Source organism: Clavelina lepadiformis, chromosome 3 (assembly GCF_947623445.1).
Source record: "Clavelina lepadiformis chromosome 3, kaClaLepa1.1, whole genome shotgun sequence".
NCBI classification, from domain to species: Eukaryota; Metazoa; Chordata; class Ascidiacea; order Aplousobranchia; family Clavelinidae; genus Clavelina; species Clavelina lepadiformis.
The window spans coordinates 23,815,366-23,835,386 of NC_135242.1; the positions used below are offsets into that span (position 1 = coordinate 23,815,366).

A 20,021-nucleotide genomic window follows, 5' to 3' on the forward strand; every position below is an offset into this window, starting at 1 on the left:
CAATTTTTCTTTTAAATAGTAACATTTATGAAAAAAAAATTAGCACAAAGGTTTTACGAAATACGTTCCAACGTAATTACAAGCAACAGCATTAAGTCGAACCTTAATGTTGTTCATCTTAAAAGTTAGTCAACAACTTACGTCATAAATGAGTTGCAGACTGTTTAAACGAGTTGAGAATGTTTGCGACCTAGAAAAAGTTGGAAAAAGTTGGCAACCTAGAAAAACTTGGAATAAAATACAATTTTAAAAAATTCCGGACTTTTAAGCACATTTTAGCATTTCTCCCTGACGCAAACTAGAATACAAAAATTTCCGGACATGTCAGGGAAAATCCTGATGTATGGTAACTCTAATGTAAATGCTTCTGCTCACCCAATGTGCCAGAAAGTGTTGTGATGCATTAGTTCGAATAAACATTAGTTTGTGATTTTACCCGACAGTTTGTCTGCAATTAGTGATAGCAGAGAAGGACATGTAGCCTTCATGGAAGGTAGGTCAAGCAAAGTTTTTTGATGCAGACACGTGACCTACAAATCAGAAATCGCTGCAACAACAACGATGAACGACTTGTCAGTGTTTTCTTTTTCATCAAACTCGAAAGCGCATCGCCGCAGTTGCGTAAACTTAACTTACAAATCAGAAATCGTTGCAAGTCCCAACAACGATGAGCGAACTTGTCAGTTTTGCTTTCTCTTCTTCTCTTCTCGTATCGCCGCAATTGCGTAAACTTAAATAAACAACAATAAGATGTAAAACTCGGTTCTTAATAAAGTTTGATGATGAAGTTGCTTCCTGATTGCGAACGAGCTAATTATTTCCATATACGTCATACGTTCTTTTGATGACACGCACGCGATGCAAGTGGTCGAATTAAATCGTAGTCTGCGGTTGCGATGACGTTTGTGGAAATTCTTTGCTTGTAAACAAACAAGTGATGACGTCAATAATGATGAGCTGGAGTTTTTCACAACACAAACGTAACGTTCGCTGCAAATTTGTACGGTGATTGGCGCCTAAACTTCATCAATTCTTACTTTCCTTTTCCTCTCTCGGTGGTGGCGGTTCAGACGAAATACTTCCTCAAAAAGGTGTTTTTCTTCGGCAAAATACTTCAAGCAAAATGAAAATATTTTCGCGGTTACAGCACATCATTCTCAAAGAAGGCGTCAAGTCTGTTACATAAAGAGCGCGTTTCTGTTGTGAAGCTCATATCTCGAGATTCAAGAAAAGGTCTTTAAAGTCAACAATGGAAAGAAGAATGATGCTTTTGCTACTTATAGCTTGTTACGTCACAATAACCTACTCGCAACAATGTCGTCAAGTGGTAACGACAGTTTGCGATGATGACGCAACATTCACTTGGACGCAAAAAATCGAGAAAAGTGAACTGAAATGTCCTGGAGCGGATGGACCAATAGGAGCTGGAGAAATTGATCATCCGACAGAATCATGCTTTCTTGGGTCGCTAGGAACTGACATAGTCACCAGGCTGGCAAGTAAGTTGACGTTTGAGAATCAAAAATGTCAATTCAAGTCAATTTTCTACGAGATTTATTGTTTCCAGAAATCGAGGAGCTTTTAGAATCACCCAACAATTCTTCGGCCCTAACATCTCCGACAACCACCATTCATACCGCGCCAACAAAAACATCACCAATTACATTCTGTACAAATTCTAGCAACGGAGCTTATGTTATAGATGGCGGGCTTGAAGTTTTTTGCGAAGATGGTTGGACGGTGAGTGGAACGTTTTTCACTATCTAAATGGGAAATTTTTAAGATCGTTGACAGTATATCTCAAAGTAAAACTAAATATAAAAATTGAAAGTTGCAGTGTACGTAGTCTACTTTAAGTTAGCTTAGATTCCTTATTTAACAATCAGAAAATGTTGTAGCTGTGGCCCCCTGTGGTTAGTCGGATGATGAAACATAGAATGATTGAATATCGGCGTAAACGCGTAAACAAACAATTGCATTTGTAGATTATTATTTTGTGGGAATGATTTGTAAATAGATGCTGCAAAGAAGGATCGACGGAGTTGTTGATTTCCGGCGGGGATGGGAAGACTACAAAAGTGGGTTCGGTCGAGTTTACGGCGAATATTGGATGGGTGAGTCAATTTTACCAATTTCGTTTTAAGCACTCATTTCATCCCAATTAATGATCACTTCTTATAGGACTCGACAACATCCACGAGATGACGCGTGGAGGAGGATGCAGACTCAGGGTAGAGCTGTGGGACTTCGACGGTAACCAAACTTATGCTGAATATAGGTGAGATAGTGAATATCATTGCTGTACTGTATCTCGTAAGCTGTATAGTTGCAAACTGCAAGTTTGTGTCTGCAAACTGTTTTAATGTTGTGTGTGTAATTCGCCTTCAAATGGAAGAGTACAAATTGCGAAAAAATCTAACAAATGTTACTTATTCAAACCTCGCTTAAACAGCCATAGACCACAACAATCTAAACAGACTCTTCTTTTATCAGTTCATTTTCGGTCGACTCGCCTGGAAATTTATATCGTCTACGTGTTTCCGGTTACAGCGGAAATGCAGGAGATAGTTTAATCCACCATGATAACAGACCCTTCTCAACGTGGGATAAAGATAACGATGAGTATGGATATGTACAGCACATTTAAAAAAATATAAGATTTAAAACATTAATTAACATGATTAAAAAACAGCAGATAAAGTCATTTTCTGGCTTGTGTGTGTTGATTTTTCCAACTTTATGGCTTTCTTGTGAAAAATTGTTTAGTTAGGGATTGTGTACTATATATGATGTCCTTTTAGTTCTTTCTACGACTGCGCGTCAATGTTTGGTAAGCAAGGGTGGTGGTTTGGAACTTTTTTTGGAACCAACTGCTTTTTCGTCTCATTAAATGGAATCTGGGGGCAGTCGACAGAAACTGGTCGTGGCATTATTTGGTATACTTGGAAGGGTTTGGTCGAATCGCTGGAAGCTACGAAAATGAAATTTCGTTGCGATTAGAAAATCATGAGTTACTTTTCACTTATAATCAGCACACATAAAAATCACAATAAACATAAATGTCATAATCATAACACTAAGTTTTATATATATCTGACGACTTGGGAACTTTTTCAGCGAGTAACCCAACGTCCGGTATTGTGTATCATTATCAAATAGTGGCTTGAATATGTGTATTTTTAATATTGCCAAATGTTTTCATGCGGTCTTTCTAAACTCGATAAGTGCAAAACAATCTAAATTTGGTCGCCAAGCTAACCTTTCACTGTTGTAGTTATACTGTAGCTAGTATTTTGCCCGTTTTAAAATCTCCAGACATATTGCGCTTTCTTCCATTTGTTGATTGTTTGCGGGCATATTTCATGTTTTATTGTGTTTAAATAAAGTAAGCACCATACTTTTCGCTTCTTACAGTCAATAACGAAATACAAACGATACGACACATTGACTATATGTGGTTCATATTGCCAAGAAGTTAATTTAAGATTTGTTTGAAAAAACTTTGAATGGACGCTAGATGATGCTGTCGAGTTACAAGCGGCATTTTGCTGTATAGTGTATACGATGACGTAAAGTGATGCTTCGTGTTTAGCTTATTTCTATCTCAATGTATTGCGTCGGTGGAGCCAGTTGTGTTTATTTAGTACGCGCAAAGTATTTTGTGAAATCTGCCACCTCTTGTGGGTGATACAATAAATAGTGTGTGAATTGTGGATCGACGTTTAGATACAACCCGCCCAATCGAGAAAATTTGTCGTAATTGAAACGCACTATGTTCAAGTAGATAATGTCATGAGTCAACCCTCGATTTAACGGACAAATGCGGACCAGCAGCAGTCCGTTGCTGGAAAAAGTCCGTTAATCGAAAATACCGTACTTCCACTACTGTACAGTGTACAGTAAAGTACTCTGCTATAGCGTAGACCATCTGTCACCGCAAATTCAAGCTTTTGCTTGGAAAACACGCCTACGATAAAACACTACAGTACTTTGATGGAGAGATGTAATACATTCATGACGAACACTGCCGAAAGCGTTGCGGATGTCGAGGTACGACACGACCAGGGGTCGACGCCGCATCATCTGAGCATCAGCAACGACAGAGTCGAGCATAAATACATGCTCGTAGACGCCTTCTGTGGGCACAAAGCCCTTCTGTTCGGGTGAGACCACTCCGCCGTCGACGGCCCAACGCTGAATTCGGCGGGCGATCACCGACGCGTACTAAATACACATACTAAATTGGCTGGGGTTAAAGCTGATGCGCGACTAGATAGTGAATTAGAATTTTGACCTTTTGACGGCCAATTTGTCGCCGGTTAATTTGATCGCCGGCCAATTTATCGACGGTTAATTTCATCGCCGGCCAATTTACGTCACGGTTAATTTGATCGTCGGCCAATTTGTTGCCGGTCAGTTGACCACTACCAGTTGTCGCCGTTGAATTTGTTCACGGTCAATTCACGTGATCACCACCGACGCATAGACCTTATAAAGCGTGCAGCAGATCGAAATCGGTCTCCAGTCACTCACTCAAATCGTTCATGTCACCCTCAGAGCTTTTAGGAATGAGAGTGACGCGGCTTCTGCGCCACGAATCGGGTACGGTACGGCACGACCTACAGACCTCGAACAGATCTGCAAGGAGCTTCCCCCTGGGGTCGAGATCCTTCCAAAAGCCGCTTGAGGATCGATTTCGCAACGGCGCTCACTAGCGCAACCTTCGGTAATTTTGCGAATGGTACCTTTCATGTCTTTCCAGAACGCTGAGCGAAGGGCCGCACCTCTTCGGTACCGAGCACTAGGCCGGGTCTCAGATCGGCCATCATCTCCGCGACGTTGACCCCTTCTGCGCTTCCTCTGAGATCTTGCCATCGCGCCACGGTTGAATCGGGGGACAGACACACGTTGTTCTTTCTGGGCACTCTGGGCAGTCGTCCACAGCTCCAAATCTGCGAAAAGTTTTGCAAGGTCCGACCATCCCTGATGGTAGCAATTTAAAATTGTACGGAGCGAGCAAGCCGGGCTCACTCCGGGTGATAGACTGACGAGATTTGGGGCGTCATACCGAGCCGTGTCAGTTTCCTGGTTTACCGATTGGTCGCGAGATAATCGGCGGGGAGAGCGCATGACCTCATCATTGTTATGCACATCCGCGACCGCAATTCCGTGTGTTCCGCCGACCGGGGCAGAAGAACTATCAGTAAGTCTATCAGTAGGTCTATCGGGGCAGCTCTTATCGTCTAAACTACTTAGTGAGGACCCAGTGCCGGTAGGGGGGACGTGCTCGACAGACCGCTCCAACCGATCCCGCTCGGCAAGGTAACTAGATAGTAGATACCCGTTCCCAAACAATAGCAGAAAGGTCAGTCCCGCTCGATTCCCACGAAGATGGATACATCACCCCGGAGGACGACTCGCTAGGCGAGAGGTCCGACGTCGCTGGCGAAGATGGAATTGTCGGCTCGGACGACGATCCGTCGGGCGAGAGGTACGTCACTTTGGGCGAAGATGGAATTGTCGCCGCGGAAGAGGAACTGCTGGGCGAGAGGTACGTCACCTCGGGTGAAGATGGTAAGGTGTGCCCGAGGGAGTCGCTGGTGGAATTGCAACTCGACCTGCTCGACGCTTCCTCCGGGTCCGCTGATGTTGTTTGCACTCCATACAAAGCCAACTGTTGCGGAGTTAGCCTTTGCAGCCGTAGAAACGGTTGCACTGCGGTCAAAGGTGACACGCGGATCAAAGGTGACACGATCTTGTCCTTGCTCTTCTTAATGTCTGAGACTGTTTGTTTTTTGACACCATACTGATCGCAAACACTCGCAACGCTTGCCCCTTTTTCAAGCTTTTTGATCAGTTCTAGTTTCTGCATCACCGACAAGTTCACACGTTTACCTGTTTCATTTGGCTTAGACATAATGCACCGTACTAAACACAGGCAGGTTCTAACGGATTCTAAGGTGCACCGAATGAAGGCTCTTGCAGTTAGCAGTCTTGCTCTGTTAGCAGCTAACAGATTACAGAGTACGCTGACAGAGTACGCTGACAGAGTACGCTGATAGATCACAATACGCTGGTATTGTGACGTTGTGAGAGACAGTTTTCTAATCGTTTTACGCATTCACGCAAGTAGCCTGGCGAATTCCAAAACAATAAAAACCGTTCTTTTGGTACATTCTTTTACTCATAGATCTGCGCATATTGAGTCCGTTAAATCCGAAGTCCGTTAAATAGAGGACTGACTGTATATTCGTCTGAAGCATATCTTGTAACTATAGACGTCATAAATCGAAGACGTTTACACGCATTTGTGTCCATTCGACACGCTAACAGTCAGAATAAATCGTAAACCATTAAACAAACCCGTATAACTTCCATGAGAGGAACGCAATATGATATGATATGATACAGACGTGTAGGTCATGTACCTACTACCAACTATAGCATTACGACGAACTAGTCAGACAAGTTTATTGTGCCTTATACACGAGGTGTTTCCCTGCACAGCTCATCCGGTTGTTCTACTCCCTCTTTACATATCACGTCACAATGTTCAATTGTCCTTTATTTTTTGCTGCATCCGGTCGTTAAAGACATCGATGCTTAAAGCGAAGGTGAAGTCAAGACTGTATATAGCAGAGTAGGGTTATGATTATATTCAGCACCAGCAATGCAATTTTATTGCATAGCGCCAGGATACTTGTACGGCTGTAAAACTACTGCCGTTGTAATTCATTGCAATTGTGAAAAGCCAAACTCCATCCCGCTTTACCGTGCATGTTGAACATTTCGAAAATGTAAACACCACCCTGTCGAAGGGCAAAACAATATTTTGTTTGAAGTACAAACATGTTTATCAAATTTCTTCTCCAAAAACACAAAAAGCAGATATGTTTGTGGAAAAACGTTCCCTAAGTTGCCGTAAAGTTACATTTGTGTAGACATACATTGTTTATAAGTTAGGTTATAGTGGAAAGTTCACCTTCGTCACGAAAATCATTCCCATTAAGCAGAAGCCAGTGCAACACAAAGCGTGAAAAATTTTCAAGTGACTATGGCACTTCCTCAAGTGAGGTTTAACGTCCATAAACAGAGCACAGAATCTCTCAATGGAAACGAACTTAAAAAAAATAAACAAAACAACACCGTGTTATTTGACCCAACAGAAGCAAAGTGAGGAAGAAAATAACGATCCAAAACTAGGGTATAGGCAGCAATACCAATGCCTGTGGATAATCTACAAAGACCAGTCCAGGTCCAGACTACGTGGCGTTCTCGATTGTCGAGTTCTAAGTGACAATTCGACAATTCGCTTTCAAGCAAGGTTGGGAAACCAAGTCATGCATCATATTTATTGTTTTGCATTTTTTACTTGAAAATGAGCTATCGATCCCAAGGTTGAAAAAACGGCAAAACCGCTGAGAAAACTTGAAACACCATTTGAGAATGCAATCAATATGCTGTCCCTGTTTATCAAAATAATGTTTTGTTTATTTGCAAAATTTCTTCCTCAAAATCCGAGATGATTTGGAAAGTGAAACAAAACATTATAAAAACAACATAAACAACAAAACAACAACATAAAAGTAGTATAAAAAGAATTTATCAGCTAAGTCTAGTAAATAAGAATGATTACGTAGAAAAGCTCACAACTTTATTTTCTTCTATATTTACTCTTCTCGTCTTTAAGTGCTGAGATCAAGAGTAGTGTACTAAGTTCGTGCTTTTAATCTTGAAACTAGTAGTTGTTTAGACTTTGCAATTGATAAAACTGTGGTGGTATTTGTTGTAGTCGACCTGTGGTCATTCACAAGAAGCGAGCTGAAGCAGAATATTATTAGCTTAAGCAAATCAAACAGAATTACCTTCGCTGACCGTTTGATTCCTTGAAGAATTACCAAATAATCGAGAATCAAGATTAGAACCCAGTATAGTGCGAAATCCTCCTGCAGCCCGTATACAACCAAAACTGGATCTTGATTATAATTCTGGTACTCACCAAGGAACGAATTGTAGTTGCCTTTCTGTTGCGTCGACTTTCAGTTTGGGGAGTTTACCACCATGTTTTTTTCATTTTTTATTTTTGCGGGTTTTACGATCTCTCATCCTCAGTGACCCAGCGGTATCATCTCGACGCCCTCTGGCGGAATACAGCTTTATAGCTTCTGCCTCAAGTTTGACAGTTTTATCTGGAATAAAACTTGTTGAACAATGAAATCTGTGACATGCGCAATATATGGAATGTTTCTGAGTATAGCCTATATAGTAGGCCTATGGGGAAAAAACCGATGCGTTTAAATCTCTTCATTTCAAACAGAAAAAATTTAGATCTACTTAAAAGTATATATTTTGCATGAAATCGTAAAAGACAGATAAAAGTTCATACAAATATTTCGTCGTCTCTACTCGCTTTGTTTTGTTCAGTCTACGTAACGTTAGTTCTCAGTCACTTGACAATAAATGACGTCGGTCCAGTTCTATACCACCATGTGCGTGACTGCGTAGGCATCTAACTTTATTAAGAACATTTTGGAAGTGGGCGGAAGCATTTACGTCACCAGCAGTTTACGCCAGTGACATCAGTGATAAATCTTTGCAGTCATTATAAAGGCAGACGCTGTTGCAGAAAGGCTTTGCAGTTTTAATTAACTTCAAAAGTAGACGAGTGCAAACACTTTGCTTTAAGCTTAAAGTTAATCAAATTGCGTTTTATTTAAATGACTAAAGTGTTTGTTTTGTTGTGTTTCTGAATGTCGTATGACGTATGCTAAATACAGACCTACGTAATTTCAACAAGTAACTGTACAGAATGGGATAAAGAGATACAGATATAGAGAAAATAGCAATATTTTGAAAACAAAATAATTCATTTGTCTGACTTTAGCTGGACCGAAGTTCCTTGTCATTAAATTAACGAGCATGAAACCAGCAATTTTAGTGTTTGTCTGTTTCCTTATGCTCGCTGCTCGCGCAGAGATGACAACCTTATGTCAGAGATTTGAATCTTCCGAGAGTGCTCAGGATTTCCCTGGAAGCACCAGCGAATGTACTGGGCAAACCATTTTTATCCATGGGGAGTCAGGGATACATGGAGAAGACGGAATACCTGGTGATAAAGGTGCCACTGGGGAACGGGGCCGAGATGGTCCGCAAGGTGACAAAGGGGATTCCGGAATTGTCGATGAAGATCTTCTCCGCAGAGAAATTAGAAGCGCGATGAAAGATTTGAAACTAAGTTCGTATTTCGCTGGTCCTAATACTTTTGATTTTCAGATCAGATAATTAATGAAATAGGCAATGGGAGGTGACATGGGCTGATGTCCAAATAAAATGCTTTGTACCTGATAGCTGAGGTTTATTCTTGCAGGCTCCTGCTTAAACAACTTATATTACAACGGGTCCTGCGTCAACTTATCCATTTTTAACGACGAAAGATCCGAAATGACTGCCGAAAGCTATTGTTTGGACGTTGGTGGTGAAATGACAGAGATTTCAAACCAAGCCATGGTTGACGACATCACCGACTATTATAGTTCCTTGTTGGGTAACTCAGTCGAAAGTTGGGTGAAGCTGGAAGAGAAAGTACGTGAATTACATAGACAAAAGCTAACTAATTCAATTTTGTAAGGAAGTATATTTGTAATTTTGAAACAGCTTGTGTCTGACTGTGCTTACAAGCTACAGCTAATCACGTCCAAAAATGTTGAAGTAAGTTTTTTTTATTTCATTTTGCAGCCCGGAACGCCAGCTGCATTAGTGCCTCGACAAAAGATGAAAAATTGGGGCGATTTGGGAGAAAGAATATATCCGCAAGAGATATACTCAAGCGGAGACTATGTTGTCATCACAAACTTTGTAGCTGGGAAGAACGCTAACGCCATTTTATGTTCATTTGCACCTGCACAGTTTTTTATCAATTAATTAACTTATTATTGCCGTGAATTGCGTTCAACAGCTCTGTTAAACTCAGTAACTATACAACCATACACTTTCGCTCGTGTTAAGTCAAGTCAATGTTTGTAGTGTTTTTTCATACTGTAGTTGTGGATATAGCTTACTACATAAATTTTGTTACGGACCTGGAATTATGTCTGGTTTAAGTACAAACAGAACTCGTTTGGCGAAAAGTATCTATCGGCAGGTTTGTTGTATCTCCGCGCGTTTTGTCACTTGTATGCAAACAAGGTTTTCACTTGGACAACTGTATAAGCTGAATATAAGCTAACAAGCTATAGGGAAGCTCGAAACCAACAAATTCCAAACCTGCCGAAAAGTGGTTTAAGTCACTTTTAGCAAGCAATGTACAGATACGTTTAAAGCTGCAGATCCTACATCTGAGAAGGAGATTGCGATGAGACATTTCTACACACGTCCCTCCATCGGCGATACCGTTTGCCTGTTTTTGTTAATTATTATGAATAGAGTATTTTTAAAGGAATAACTTTTGGACTTATTCATTTTTAATAGTTTTAGTAAGTCACTTGTCAAAATAAGTGGCACTTAACCCAATAACAGGTCTATTTCCGGGTTATTAAATGTGTGGGTTACAAACTTTGCCGCAGGCTTACACAATAAGTTTTCTCTTACAATAGCGAAAGCCAACCTCAAAATGTTTTTATATGAGATATAAGAGCCATTAATATTAAGTAATAAATTAAGACGGCCATTATACCAACATGTCAAATGCTGTCGCCAGTAGGTTTTGGAATGATTGATAGCCTAGTTGATAATGAGAGCCGTGTTACAGTTTTTGTGTCGGAAGACAAGTTGTAAACTTAAGTAGCCTACTTGAGTATACACAGACCGCGTTTTTTGGCGAGTGATTTCGGTACAAGAAACGCTTTATTTATTCAAATCATAGTCTATAGCCTAAACATTACAAGATGTTTGCTTTGTAGACCTACTTCCGTTAATTCATTTCTTTTTTGCAGAAACAGAATTCAGAACAGAAAAGTCGGCAAAAGAGTGGCGATAGAAATTAAAACAAGCAAATTTTTTTAATTCACATGAACGAGTAAATAAATGAGACAACTGAACTTAAGATATAATGAGAATAATCTTCAGATGAAATTATTTAGCTTTAAAATATAACTTGGGCCTATACAAAAATTAGTAAAAGTAGTCGTTTTTTTTTTGCAATATTTGTTCGCCAGCCTTTGTTTGTCCACTTTAGGCTACTTTTGTGAAATTGGCGAATAATGTTGGTCAGACATTGTTACTTAGCAAGCTTGGCTAAGGTTGTAACTACAGCGGTGCCAAACCAACAAAATATTAAAACTGCCATTACATCTTTTCTAAATTTGAAGACATACACTTGAACTGACTCGAATCTGAAAAAAAGATTTTCTTTTACGACGAAAAAAATTCCTGCACTATATAGGCCTGCCATAGCGCACAAATCCATATGTTAGGCTACTGCTAAACTCACATCAATTAAAGTAAAAAATAATTTTGAAATAGATTCAAGAAACAAAAAACCTGCTAGGCCGGATCACGTTGCCTTAAGTTTGTTTATAGCCGGGCTTAAGTTAACTAAGAATATTCAATTAGCCTACGCGCAAAAACTACAATAAGTGATAATAATACAAGTAAAAATTACAATAAGTTAGAGAAAAATGCATAAAAGAAGTTGCAGCTTTTGCTAACTGGAGTCTTTGCCAAAATCTCTCATTTTTCGTTTCTGTTTGAAGATGCTCTTGTCAGAAATTTTATCAAATTAAGAAGTATTGGATAGTACTTCGCTAATTAGTTCGATTTATGCCTTGAGAATTTCTACGGGGTCTGATTTTTAATAAAGGAGGAAATCTCTTCCCAGGTAACACTAAGTCAGCATTTAAATGAGCAAGTAGCTCTTAAAAAACAACAATTAGTAAGTATTGCACCATACGGACACAGTCACCTAACTACGAAGTCAGGCGGTGCAAACACAAAGTCAGGTACCGGGATATATGTCGGTGTAGAGTAGACTAAAGCAGATTTCCGCTCTCTTTCACCGCTAGCTTCGATTGCCAATCTTTTTTGGACTGCGCCCGCCCATAGATATCTAATATCGTTCGTCTTATCTCGTTGACCTTCTGGTGACGTCATTCGACCATTGTAACCTTATGTGACGTGGCTCCAACCGCCATAACTTCAAGCAATATTTTAATCGCTATTATTAATTATGCTTTAAAAAAGTTAAAGTTTAATATTTTATAACTAAATAAAAGTGATTTAAAGATTTAAAATTTTTTCTTCTTGTCCCACCCTTACAATGTGCTCTTTGGCGCCACCTAACAACTTTGCCATCACTTTTGCACGTGGTGAACATCTGCAGTTATTTTGCAAGATGTCGGACGTGGCGAATGGTGTTGGTAAGTTCTTAGCCTTAAGCCTTTAAAAATATCTAATGACTTTGTACTTTACGTGTTTTATAATTCGCCGGGTTGAGTTTATAGTTTATTGAAGCTTTTAAAATGTTGCATACATACGTTGTACCTCGTTATCTGGTCTGTAGCCTATCTTACGGAATGATTCGGCGAAATCTCCAGTGTGAAGACCTGGTAATTAAGTTGTGCAACCAGTACGCACTAATCAAGTGTGCCTCTATTTAATCTTGCTTCGCGCCGTATATCTTGGTTAACACTTGTAACGATGGATTTATTTAAGAACATATCAAAAAATCCTGTGGGCTGAATAGATTTTCATAAACTCTTATCCAAGTTCGGTCAATTTTTATGGCTAAATAGCTTAAGCCAACCTTGCTAATTCGTCATGCTTTCATGCATTATACAAAGTTGTTCGTAGGACTTCTATGCTGCTAGGATTATGTCCTTATTCGTGTTTTGTGCAAAGGTACCGCAAACGTTCCCGTCAGGAAAGTATAGCAGTTTTCACGGGGAATCGTGCGTGCGAAGTCGTAAATTTTAGCACAACAGCATGCACTGAAGCTGTAATTTTTTGTTTGCTTATTATAAAGTTTAAAACACAAGCTTTTCTTGGTTTATTGTAAATTGGGTGTACATGTTGATTAGTACAAGCGCAGCTGTCGTACTTTCCAAACACAAATGCTAAACCCATGTAGCTTTAAAAAGAGTAAGACTCGAACAGTGTTAATATAGTATCTAAGTAAGTTTGACTTGTGACAGCATTCCTACGGATATTATTGAGGGCAGGCAAGTTCAATTGCTGCAAATGATGACTTCTTATTATGAGAAGACAAATTAAACAACTAATTATTTGGCTCATAAATTAAGGTTTAAATCAAGTTGAGTGTGGAGAAATATCATTTAAAATTTATCTATTAAATTGAATAAAATATTGAGTGTGCAACTCCCTGATTGTCAGCAGAGCAGACATGGTTGCCGCCGTAACACTAGCCTGACTGCATTTCTTAGTCGCACGGATAGAATTTAAGGGTTAACTTAAGTCAACAGTACTTGTGTGGTGAAGTGAAGAAGTACACAGCTAAATGATGTCACAATTTTGTGTGCAGGGTTCTTGTATAGAAATACATAGCTGTACAACTTACACGCACTAGATCCAAAATTTATACCCAAAACACCAAAAAAATGTCCCGTCTAGTGACCTGGGCCATAAATATGTGAAAGTAGGAAAGTATATTTAACTACATATGTAAGCTTTTTGCTTCTTTAATTTGTATCATTGTGCTATTGTAGACGTTCTAAAGAAAACAAAGAAGTCCAAGAAAGAAAAGAAGCTAAAAAATCTTGGGGTTGGTAAAGCGTTAGACCATATTATATTGTTCACAATATTTGTGTGTTTTTCTTTTATGTAAACTGTTCGATTTCGTTGGTAAAAGGTGCTCTACATTGTTAATGCTTTTCACAATTTTAGTTTCTTTGTTTATCAATTTCATACAAGCCAGGTTACATTTTTTGTGTGGCATTTATTTGATTAACTTGTCTTGTTTACAGGAAGTGCAGAGAAGCGATGAGTTTTTTGTAAAGTCCGAGGATAAACCGCCACCAAAGCTAAACACTTCAGAGTGGCCGTTGTTGTTAAAGAATCATGACAAGTTAAATGTTCGAACCAATCATTATACTCCTTTGCCATTTGGCTGCTCTCCGTTGAAACGAAATATTCATGATTATGTCAGGTAAAGCATTTAAACTGGACTCATGCCACGTCATTACGTAGTGCCTAATTCAGTGCTACCGTCTTCATTAAATTTAGTATTAAACGGTATTCCGGATTGGAAAGCTTGAGAGCGCAGGGGGATACAAATTAATTGCTCACATAATATTTTCATTTTGTTAGTGAGGGATTTATCACTTAAAACAGCAAACTTTCCAATCAAGATGATATGTCATATCCTGTTGTGGCTTTAAATGTTCCATATTTCTTTAGAACTGGGTTCATCAATCTTGACAAACCTGCCAATCCGTCCTCCCACGAAGTGGTGGCGTGGCTGCGGAGGATACTTAAAGTTGAGAAGACTGGTCACAGTGGAACGTTGGATCCAAAAGTCACCGGTTGTTTAATTGTTTGCATCGAACGTGCCACCAGACTGGTCAAATCCCAGCAATCCGCAGGTCTGAGTACAAACTATTCAGCATATTAAAACATAAATAACAGACATGTTAACAGGACACGCCTTTGCACAAGCGGGCAACTTTTTGTTTTGGGCTAAATATGTCTTGCACTGTGTAACAAATATGCGCTCTGTGTTTTAGTAATGCCATAACTTTCACATTTATGTGTGTTATTCCTGGACAAATGAAATATGTTTGACTTTCAGGAAAGGAATACGTTTGCATCCTTCGACTTCACAATGCAATTGAAAGTGAACAGAAGTTAGCCAGGGTGAGTTCCTCGTTTTAACTGTGCAAAACGTTATTTAGCGATAACTTGTCCTATGTTTGTATGCGGTTGTTTTATATGTATATCATTCTATGTATGTCGTATGCTTTTGCAATGATGATGATATAAGTTTATCCATTCTCTGAGATCTTTAATCTAACAATGAAATGAGCAAGCATGTTTATCGTCGTCGATATCTTGTTGTGGCAATGTATTTAAAATCTGGTCGCAGCAAGGTTTTCTTGCAACTGATCGTACTTTTAAATCCATTGCTTTGCTCATTCTTAGTTTAGAGGAAAACCTTTGGTTTTTTGGTCTTTGAGTAAAGTGACTTTTCTGACTTGCAAAATCTTGGCGTCAGTTGCAAAATTGTTTCAATCTTTGTAATTAAAAAAAATTGTTTTCAGTTAAGAAAAATCTGATTTGTTTTACCAGGCGATAGAAACTCTCACAGGAGCATTGTTCCAACGACCTCCGCTCATATCGGCCGTCAAAAGACAGTTGCGTGTTCGGACAATTTACGAAAGCAAATTGTTGGAGTATGACGCTGACAAGCAGTTGGGTATGAATTTGTTTGCTTCTATAATCATAACTTTGTGAATTGTAGTGTTTGGAAAAGCTTTGCAATTGACACGAGATCTATTTTGTACCAGGTGTATTCTGGGTGAGTTGCGAAGCTGGGACTTACATACGGACACTCTGCGTTCATCTCGGGTTATTACTTGGAGTTGGAGGACAAATGCAAGAACTCAGGAGAGTTCGGTCAGGAATAATGCATGAAGATGTGAGTGCTTTAAATATAAAGCAAGTTCTTAAAGAACTTGATCACATCAGCTTAATTAGACCTGTTAATTAGTCACAACAGATACTGGTGAAACGTTTTTCAAAAATACTCATCAGTAACATGATTGCTGCTTATAAGGTATGCAGAAAATTTGCCTTGTGACATGTTTGGAGGATTCTATTACGTTATAGTGCAAGAAAACAAGTTGCTTGTGACCTCACACGTCAGGCAGTTTACAACCCTACGTTTGTTAGTACAGTCATCAACGCCAATAGCTTGTTTTACAGTTTTCAAATTCAGTAATTGATTGGGCTTCATGCTTGTCGTCCCCAAAAGTTGATATTTACCGCCTCGTAGGCCAAGAAATCAACTTATTTCAGTTCTTACACCAGACCAGTGGTTCCCAACCGCGGCTCCAAGGTAGCTTTCTTGCGGCTCTCATTGACCCACAAAAAAATCTATTTATATTAATTAGGGCAATTATTTTTTGACTTTTCAAAAATGTCAAAAATTGTTCAAAATTTATATCGTTCAAAATTGTTTACATATTTTTCATTTTAAATCTTACAGTTACACATTGTAGACTACTTTATACTGTTGTGAATGGCCCATTGTCTACTTATGGTGATTCATAAACCGCTTCCTGAATCCTAAACCACAATTGCGCCTCGCTTTGACAAAGTTGTTAAAGCTCAAAGCCAATGCCAAGTTGGACATTAAATTGATCTGTGTTATTTTTCTTGTTAGTGTTGCTATTCGTTGGTACATGATTTTATGCTTTAAAATTTTCGTTATAATTACTTGAGTGTTTTCATGCGGCTCCATACGTACTATGAAGTTTGAAATTCGGCCCTGACACCAAAAAAGGTTGGGAACCACTGCACCAGACTGTAGATTGATTATATTTCAAAATAACCTGCTGCCAAACACTGGTGATGCAGCATTGCCATATTTCGGCAAATAATTTGGTCATTTTCATGCAGGAAGGAATGGTGACCATGCATGACGTTCTGGATGCCCAGTACCAGTACGATCACCACAAGGATGAATCCTATCTCCGTAGAGTGATCAGCCCGCTTGAAAAGTTGCTCACATCACACAAGAGAATTATTTTAAAAGATAGCGCTGTGAGTAATATTTCTATGGATTTGTGTCACTCGTGCAGCCATTTGCATTGTACTTTCATTTATTGATCATTCCCTTTTTTATTAACTGATGTAACATTGCTCAGGTCAATGCCGTTTGCTATGGTGCGAAAATAATGTTGCCGGGAGTTCTACGATATGAAGATGGAATTGAGTTGAATCAGCAAATTGTCATAATCACCACGAAAGGCGAAGCCGTATGCCTTGGTGAGTAGTTTTTTAATTTTTCATTCTTGAACAAGTTGTAATTATGGCACTAAACTGAATAATCCAACTCTCCGTGTTACTAAAAGAAAACTTTACCGATAGACTTTTATTTATGATTATTGGAAAATATTTATTTTAGCGATCGCTTTAATGACCACTGCCGTCATTTCTACATGTGACCATGGGGTCGTTGCAAAAATCAAACGAGTCATCATGGAAAGGGACACTTACCCCAGAAAATGGGGCTTGGGGCCTAAGGTACCATGAAATGGGGATGGGGTTTACCCACTCTTGCTTAACCCCATTTTGTGTTGATGACACAATTACGAAAACAGTTTTAATAAAAATAACATTTTTTTATTGTGCCACTCAACATGTTGACATACCTTTTATATTTGAAGGCGTCTTTAAAAAAGAGCATGATCAAAAAAGGTTTATTGGGAAAATACGGAAAACCAAATGAGAAAACTCCTCGCGAATATTTGGAAGGAAACCCAGATTACAGGTGGGTTGTTTTCACCGAAGTAAAGGATACAACAATGTGCATGTTCCTGAGTTCTCAGCTCATCAATGTCTGCTGGGATTTTCACAAGCATGCTATATCAATTGAAGTATCCAGATTGTCACAACTTGTATAATTGGTTGTCACAAACTATACTTCTCACATTACCATGTCGGTAAATTATCACTTATCGTCGGCATATATACTCTTGTTGTGACAGATGCAATAATCTTGTTGGTTTTTTTATGCCAGTTTAACCGATGTTGCCAGCATTGTTACGAGCAAGTCTGCATCAGAAGATCTGAAATCCTCTGCAGCTGTCAAGCGGAAGAGGGAAGCAGAAACCAACAGCCCCTCATCATCACCTCCGCATAAGATCGAGGTCCTTGAGGAAGCAACGACGCCATCTGCCCCAGTGACAGTCACGATCAAAGGTGATTGGTTGTTGAGTTGTTTGAATATAAAGCAGCATTATTGAGTCAGTGATGAAATTTTCCCGGCATATTTACACGATGCTGATAGAAATTCCTCGTTTCTGAGACTGCAGTTACAAACTAAACTTGCTGAATTCTTATATAAATGATTTTTGAAAATGCTTAATAACAAACATTGTTACCAGTTAAAGTTATTTAGCTTGAAAAATTCTTGTTTATTTCAGAAAAAAAGAAGAAGAAAAAGAAATCCAAAACAGAAACAACAGACACGTCGAAACTAGATACAACTGCTGAGGTTGACCAAAGTGTCCTGGACACAACTTGCCCCACAACTGAAGCAAGCAACTTGGAGGTAAGCGATTAAAAATGAATGAAAACTAGTGGAATACTTTTCTACTGGAACTATCTTGACTATATTTTCACTGGGAGTATTTCATCGTGTTTGGCTTGTGTTTAAAATTTTCTATTGCTTTGTAATTAAGACTCCGGAAAAGAAGAAAAAGAAAAAAGCAAAGAAAGAGAAGAAAGAAAAAAAGGAAAAGTCAGAAAGTGCGGGTTGAACGAAAACCAAGATTTCAAAGTTTCCCGAGGAAGACACTTTGTTATGATCATGAACTCAAATATTTGGCTGAGTCCTGCTCTTGCCAATTTGTCAATCGTGTCACTGCCAAAGCGTTTTTATTGGTGCCATGGTGGGAAATGTTTTAAAGATATTTTGACTTACTTTGCGCTTGTAACTGCCCAACTTTTTTTACAAACAAAACCATCATAAAACAGATTATGACGCAGTAGTCTCTGCTTCATGCGAAGCGTTGTAATGCCCGGGCTTTTCTGGACAAAAGTAGCAAAATAAATTTCGGTGCCAGGTCAAAAAACTGGCGTTAGTCGCTGGAATGCCGTTCAACATGGCCATTAAGATTTGGCTCCCAACATGAATTGCTTAATTATTTTTCACAAGCTTTCTACCAGAAGTAGTCGAGTATCATTTACATCACAACCAACGCTGCCTTTTCGGTCGGAATGTAAGTGACAGCTCTGTCTGAATCTATGTGCTTATTAGAAAGTTGAATATCAGTCACTTTGTCGCAACCATGTATGTGTCGTTTTGAATTCCCTATTGATCGAGAAAAACCCAGCGTCGATTTTAGGTATAAGTACAACACGGAATCAGATTCCAACCAACTGTCGTGTACTGTACTCACACTGCTTATGGTTCAACGCAGACTTTGACTAAGTGGGTTCCATAAAAGACGGTTAAAGATCGCAACAGTACAGCAATGTCGTGTGATAGCCAATCCAATTATTATTAAAGAGCACTAATATCACTTGTCGGATAGAAGTTTTTGCTGTGGGCAACTGTCCCATGCCCCTCCTTCACTACGTCATAGTGACGTCAGTCGTACTTACCGGCCAGACTGCATATTTGTCGATATTCCAGTAGCAGCCGTGGGGACTAAAGCACGTCTTTGCCGCTCAACGTATGCATAGGGGGGCGGTACGGTTAGTACTTTTGGAAAAATACTGGATCTTTGTGACGAATTACTTTTTCAAGAAATTTAAGTCGGTCCCAGTACTCGTTACTTTTTACGTGGTAATTTTCAAAAATGCACGTTTATTAATCCTTCATACTAATTTGAGCAACTGTTGATTTTTTTGATCTAGAAATGTCAAGTAAAATTGCGAACGAGTAACGTCACATATGTTTTGCACAATAACCTTTACCTGGGGCATAATAGCGGCAAACAGACCATTTGCAGCAGCATTTTTACACAAACAGTACCGAACTACTTTTTTAAAATAATACCGGAACCGTTGGTACATTTATTGCCGAGTACCCGAACCGTTACCGACGGTACTTTCAAAGTTAAGACTGACCGTATGTGTCGCCGTGATCATGTTAAGTTTTGATTCTGTTAAGTTTTTTCTGACGCTTCTCAACCGGAACTCGAGGAAATGCAGCAAAAAATTTAACCGAAATAAAAAATATATCGGTAGTAGACTAAGTCGCATCCTCGCTAATTTGTTCCGAAACTGATAAGGAAATTGGTCAACTGCGCATTGCAAAAGTACGATATTTATGTCCGCCGCACAGTATGCGAAGATAGCAGTTCAGCCCAGTGGCGTAGCCAGAAAAACATTTTTGGGTT

General features: G+C 39.2%; 3 protein-coding genes across 3 annotated transcripts; all 3 read left to right on the top strand.

Moving 5' to 3' along the window:
* Nucleotides 1-1,202: 1,202 nt before the first annotated feature.
* Nucleotides 1,203-3,437, top strand: LOC143449643 (microfibril-associated glycoprotein 4-like). The gene is made up of 6 exons (XM_076949915.1): nt 1,203-1,499; nt 1,568-1,740; nt 2,018-2,114; nt 2,182-2,278; nt 2,494-2,622; nt 2,802-3,437. Exons 1-6 carry the CDS (start codon nt 1,250-1,252, stop codon nt 2,998-3,000), a joined length of 945 nt encoding a protein of 314 aa, XP_076806030.1. The 5' UTR covers nt 1,203-1,249; the 3' UTR covers nt 3,001-3,437.
* Nucleotides 3,438-8,903: 5,466 nt separating this feature from the next.
* On the top strand, nt 8,904-10,003 carry LOC143450000 (uncharacterized). The gene is made up of 3 exons (XM_076950377.1): nt 8,904-9,235; nt 9,368-9,582; nt 9,736-10,003. Exons 1-3 carry the CDS (start codon nt 8,920-8,922, stop codon nt 9,919-9,921), a joined length of 717 nt encoding a protein of 238 aa, XP_076806492.1. The 5' UTR covers nt 8,904-8,919; the 3' UTR covers nt 9,922-10,003.
* A 2,250-nt stretch (nt 10,004-12,253) lies between these two features.
* Nucleotides 12,254-18,662, top strand: LOC143450142 (H/ACA ribonucleoprotein complex subunit DKC1-like). Its single transcript, XM_076950577.1, has 14 exons — nt 12,254-12,353; nt 13,659-13,714; nt 13,917-14,098; nt 14,350-14,534; nt 14,741-14,805; nt 15,238-15,364; nt 15,456-15,586; nt 16,570-16,713; nt 16,818-16,938; nt 17,078-17,196; nt 17,340-17,443; nt 17,693-17,874; nt 18,099-18,226; nt 18,357-18,662. The coding sequence occupies exons 1-14, from the start codon at nt 12,254-12,256 to the stop codon at nt 18,432-18,434; spliced, it is 1,722 nt and encodes a 573-aa protein (XP_076806692.1). The 3' UTR covers nt 18,435-18,662.
* The last annotated feature ends 1,359 nt before the right edge of the window (nt 18,663-20,021 follow it).

Coding starts and splice junctions, on each gene's coding strand:
- LOC143449643 (XM_076949915.1), top strand. CDS start 1,250: ATGGAAAGAAGAATGATGCTTTTGCTACTTATAGCTTGTTACGTCACA. Junction 1,741..2,017: donor TTTGCGAAGATGGTTGGACG/GTGAGTGGAACG, acceptor ATTTGTAAATAG/ATGCTGCAAAGAAGGATCGA. Junction 2,115..2,181: donor TTACGGCGAATATTGGATGG/GTGAGTCAATTT, acceptor CACTTCTTATAG/GACTCGACAACATCCACGAG.
- LOC143450142 (XM_076950577.1), top strand. CDS start 12,254: ATGTGCTCTTTGGCGCCACCTAACAACTTTGCCATCACTTTTGCACGT. Junction 14,806..15,237: donor GTGAACAGAAGTTAGCCAGG/GTGAGTTCCTCG, acceptor TTGTTTTACCAG/GCGATAGAAACTCTCACAGG. Junction 16,714..16,817: donor TTATTTTAAAAGATAGCGCT/GTGAGTAATATT, acceptor AACATTGCTCAG/GTCAATGCCGTTTGCTATGG.
- LOC143450000 (XM_076950377.1), top strand. CDS start 8,920: ATGAAACCAGCAATTTTAGTGTTTGTCTGTTTCCTTATGCTCGCTGCT. Junction 9,236..9,367: donor GATGAAAGATTTGAAACTAA/GTTCGTATTTCG, acceptor TTATTCTTGCAG/GCTCCTGCTTAAACAACTTA. Junction 9,583..9,735: donor GGGTGAAGCTGGAAGAGAAA/GTACGTGAATTA, acceptor TTCATTTTGCAG/CCCGGAACGCCAGCTGCATT.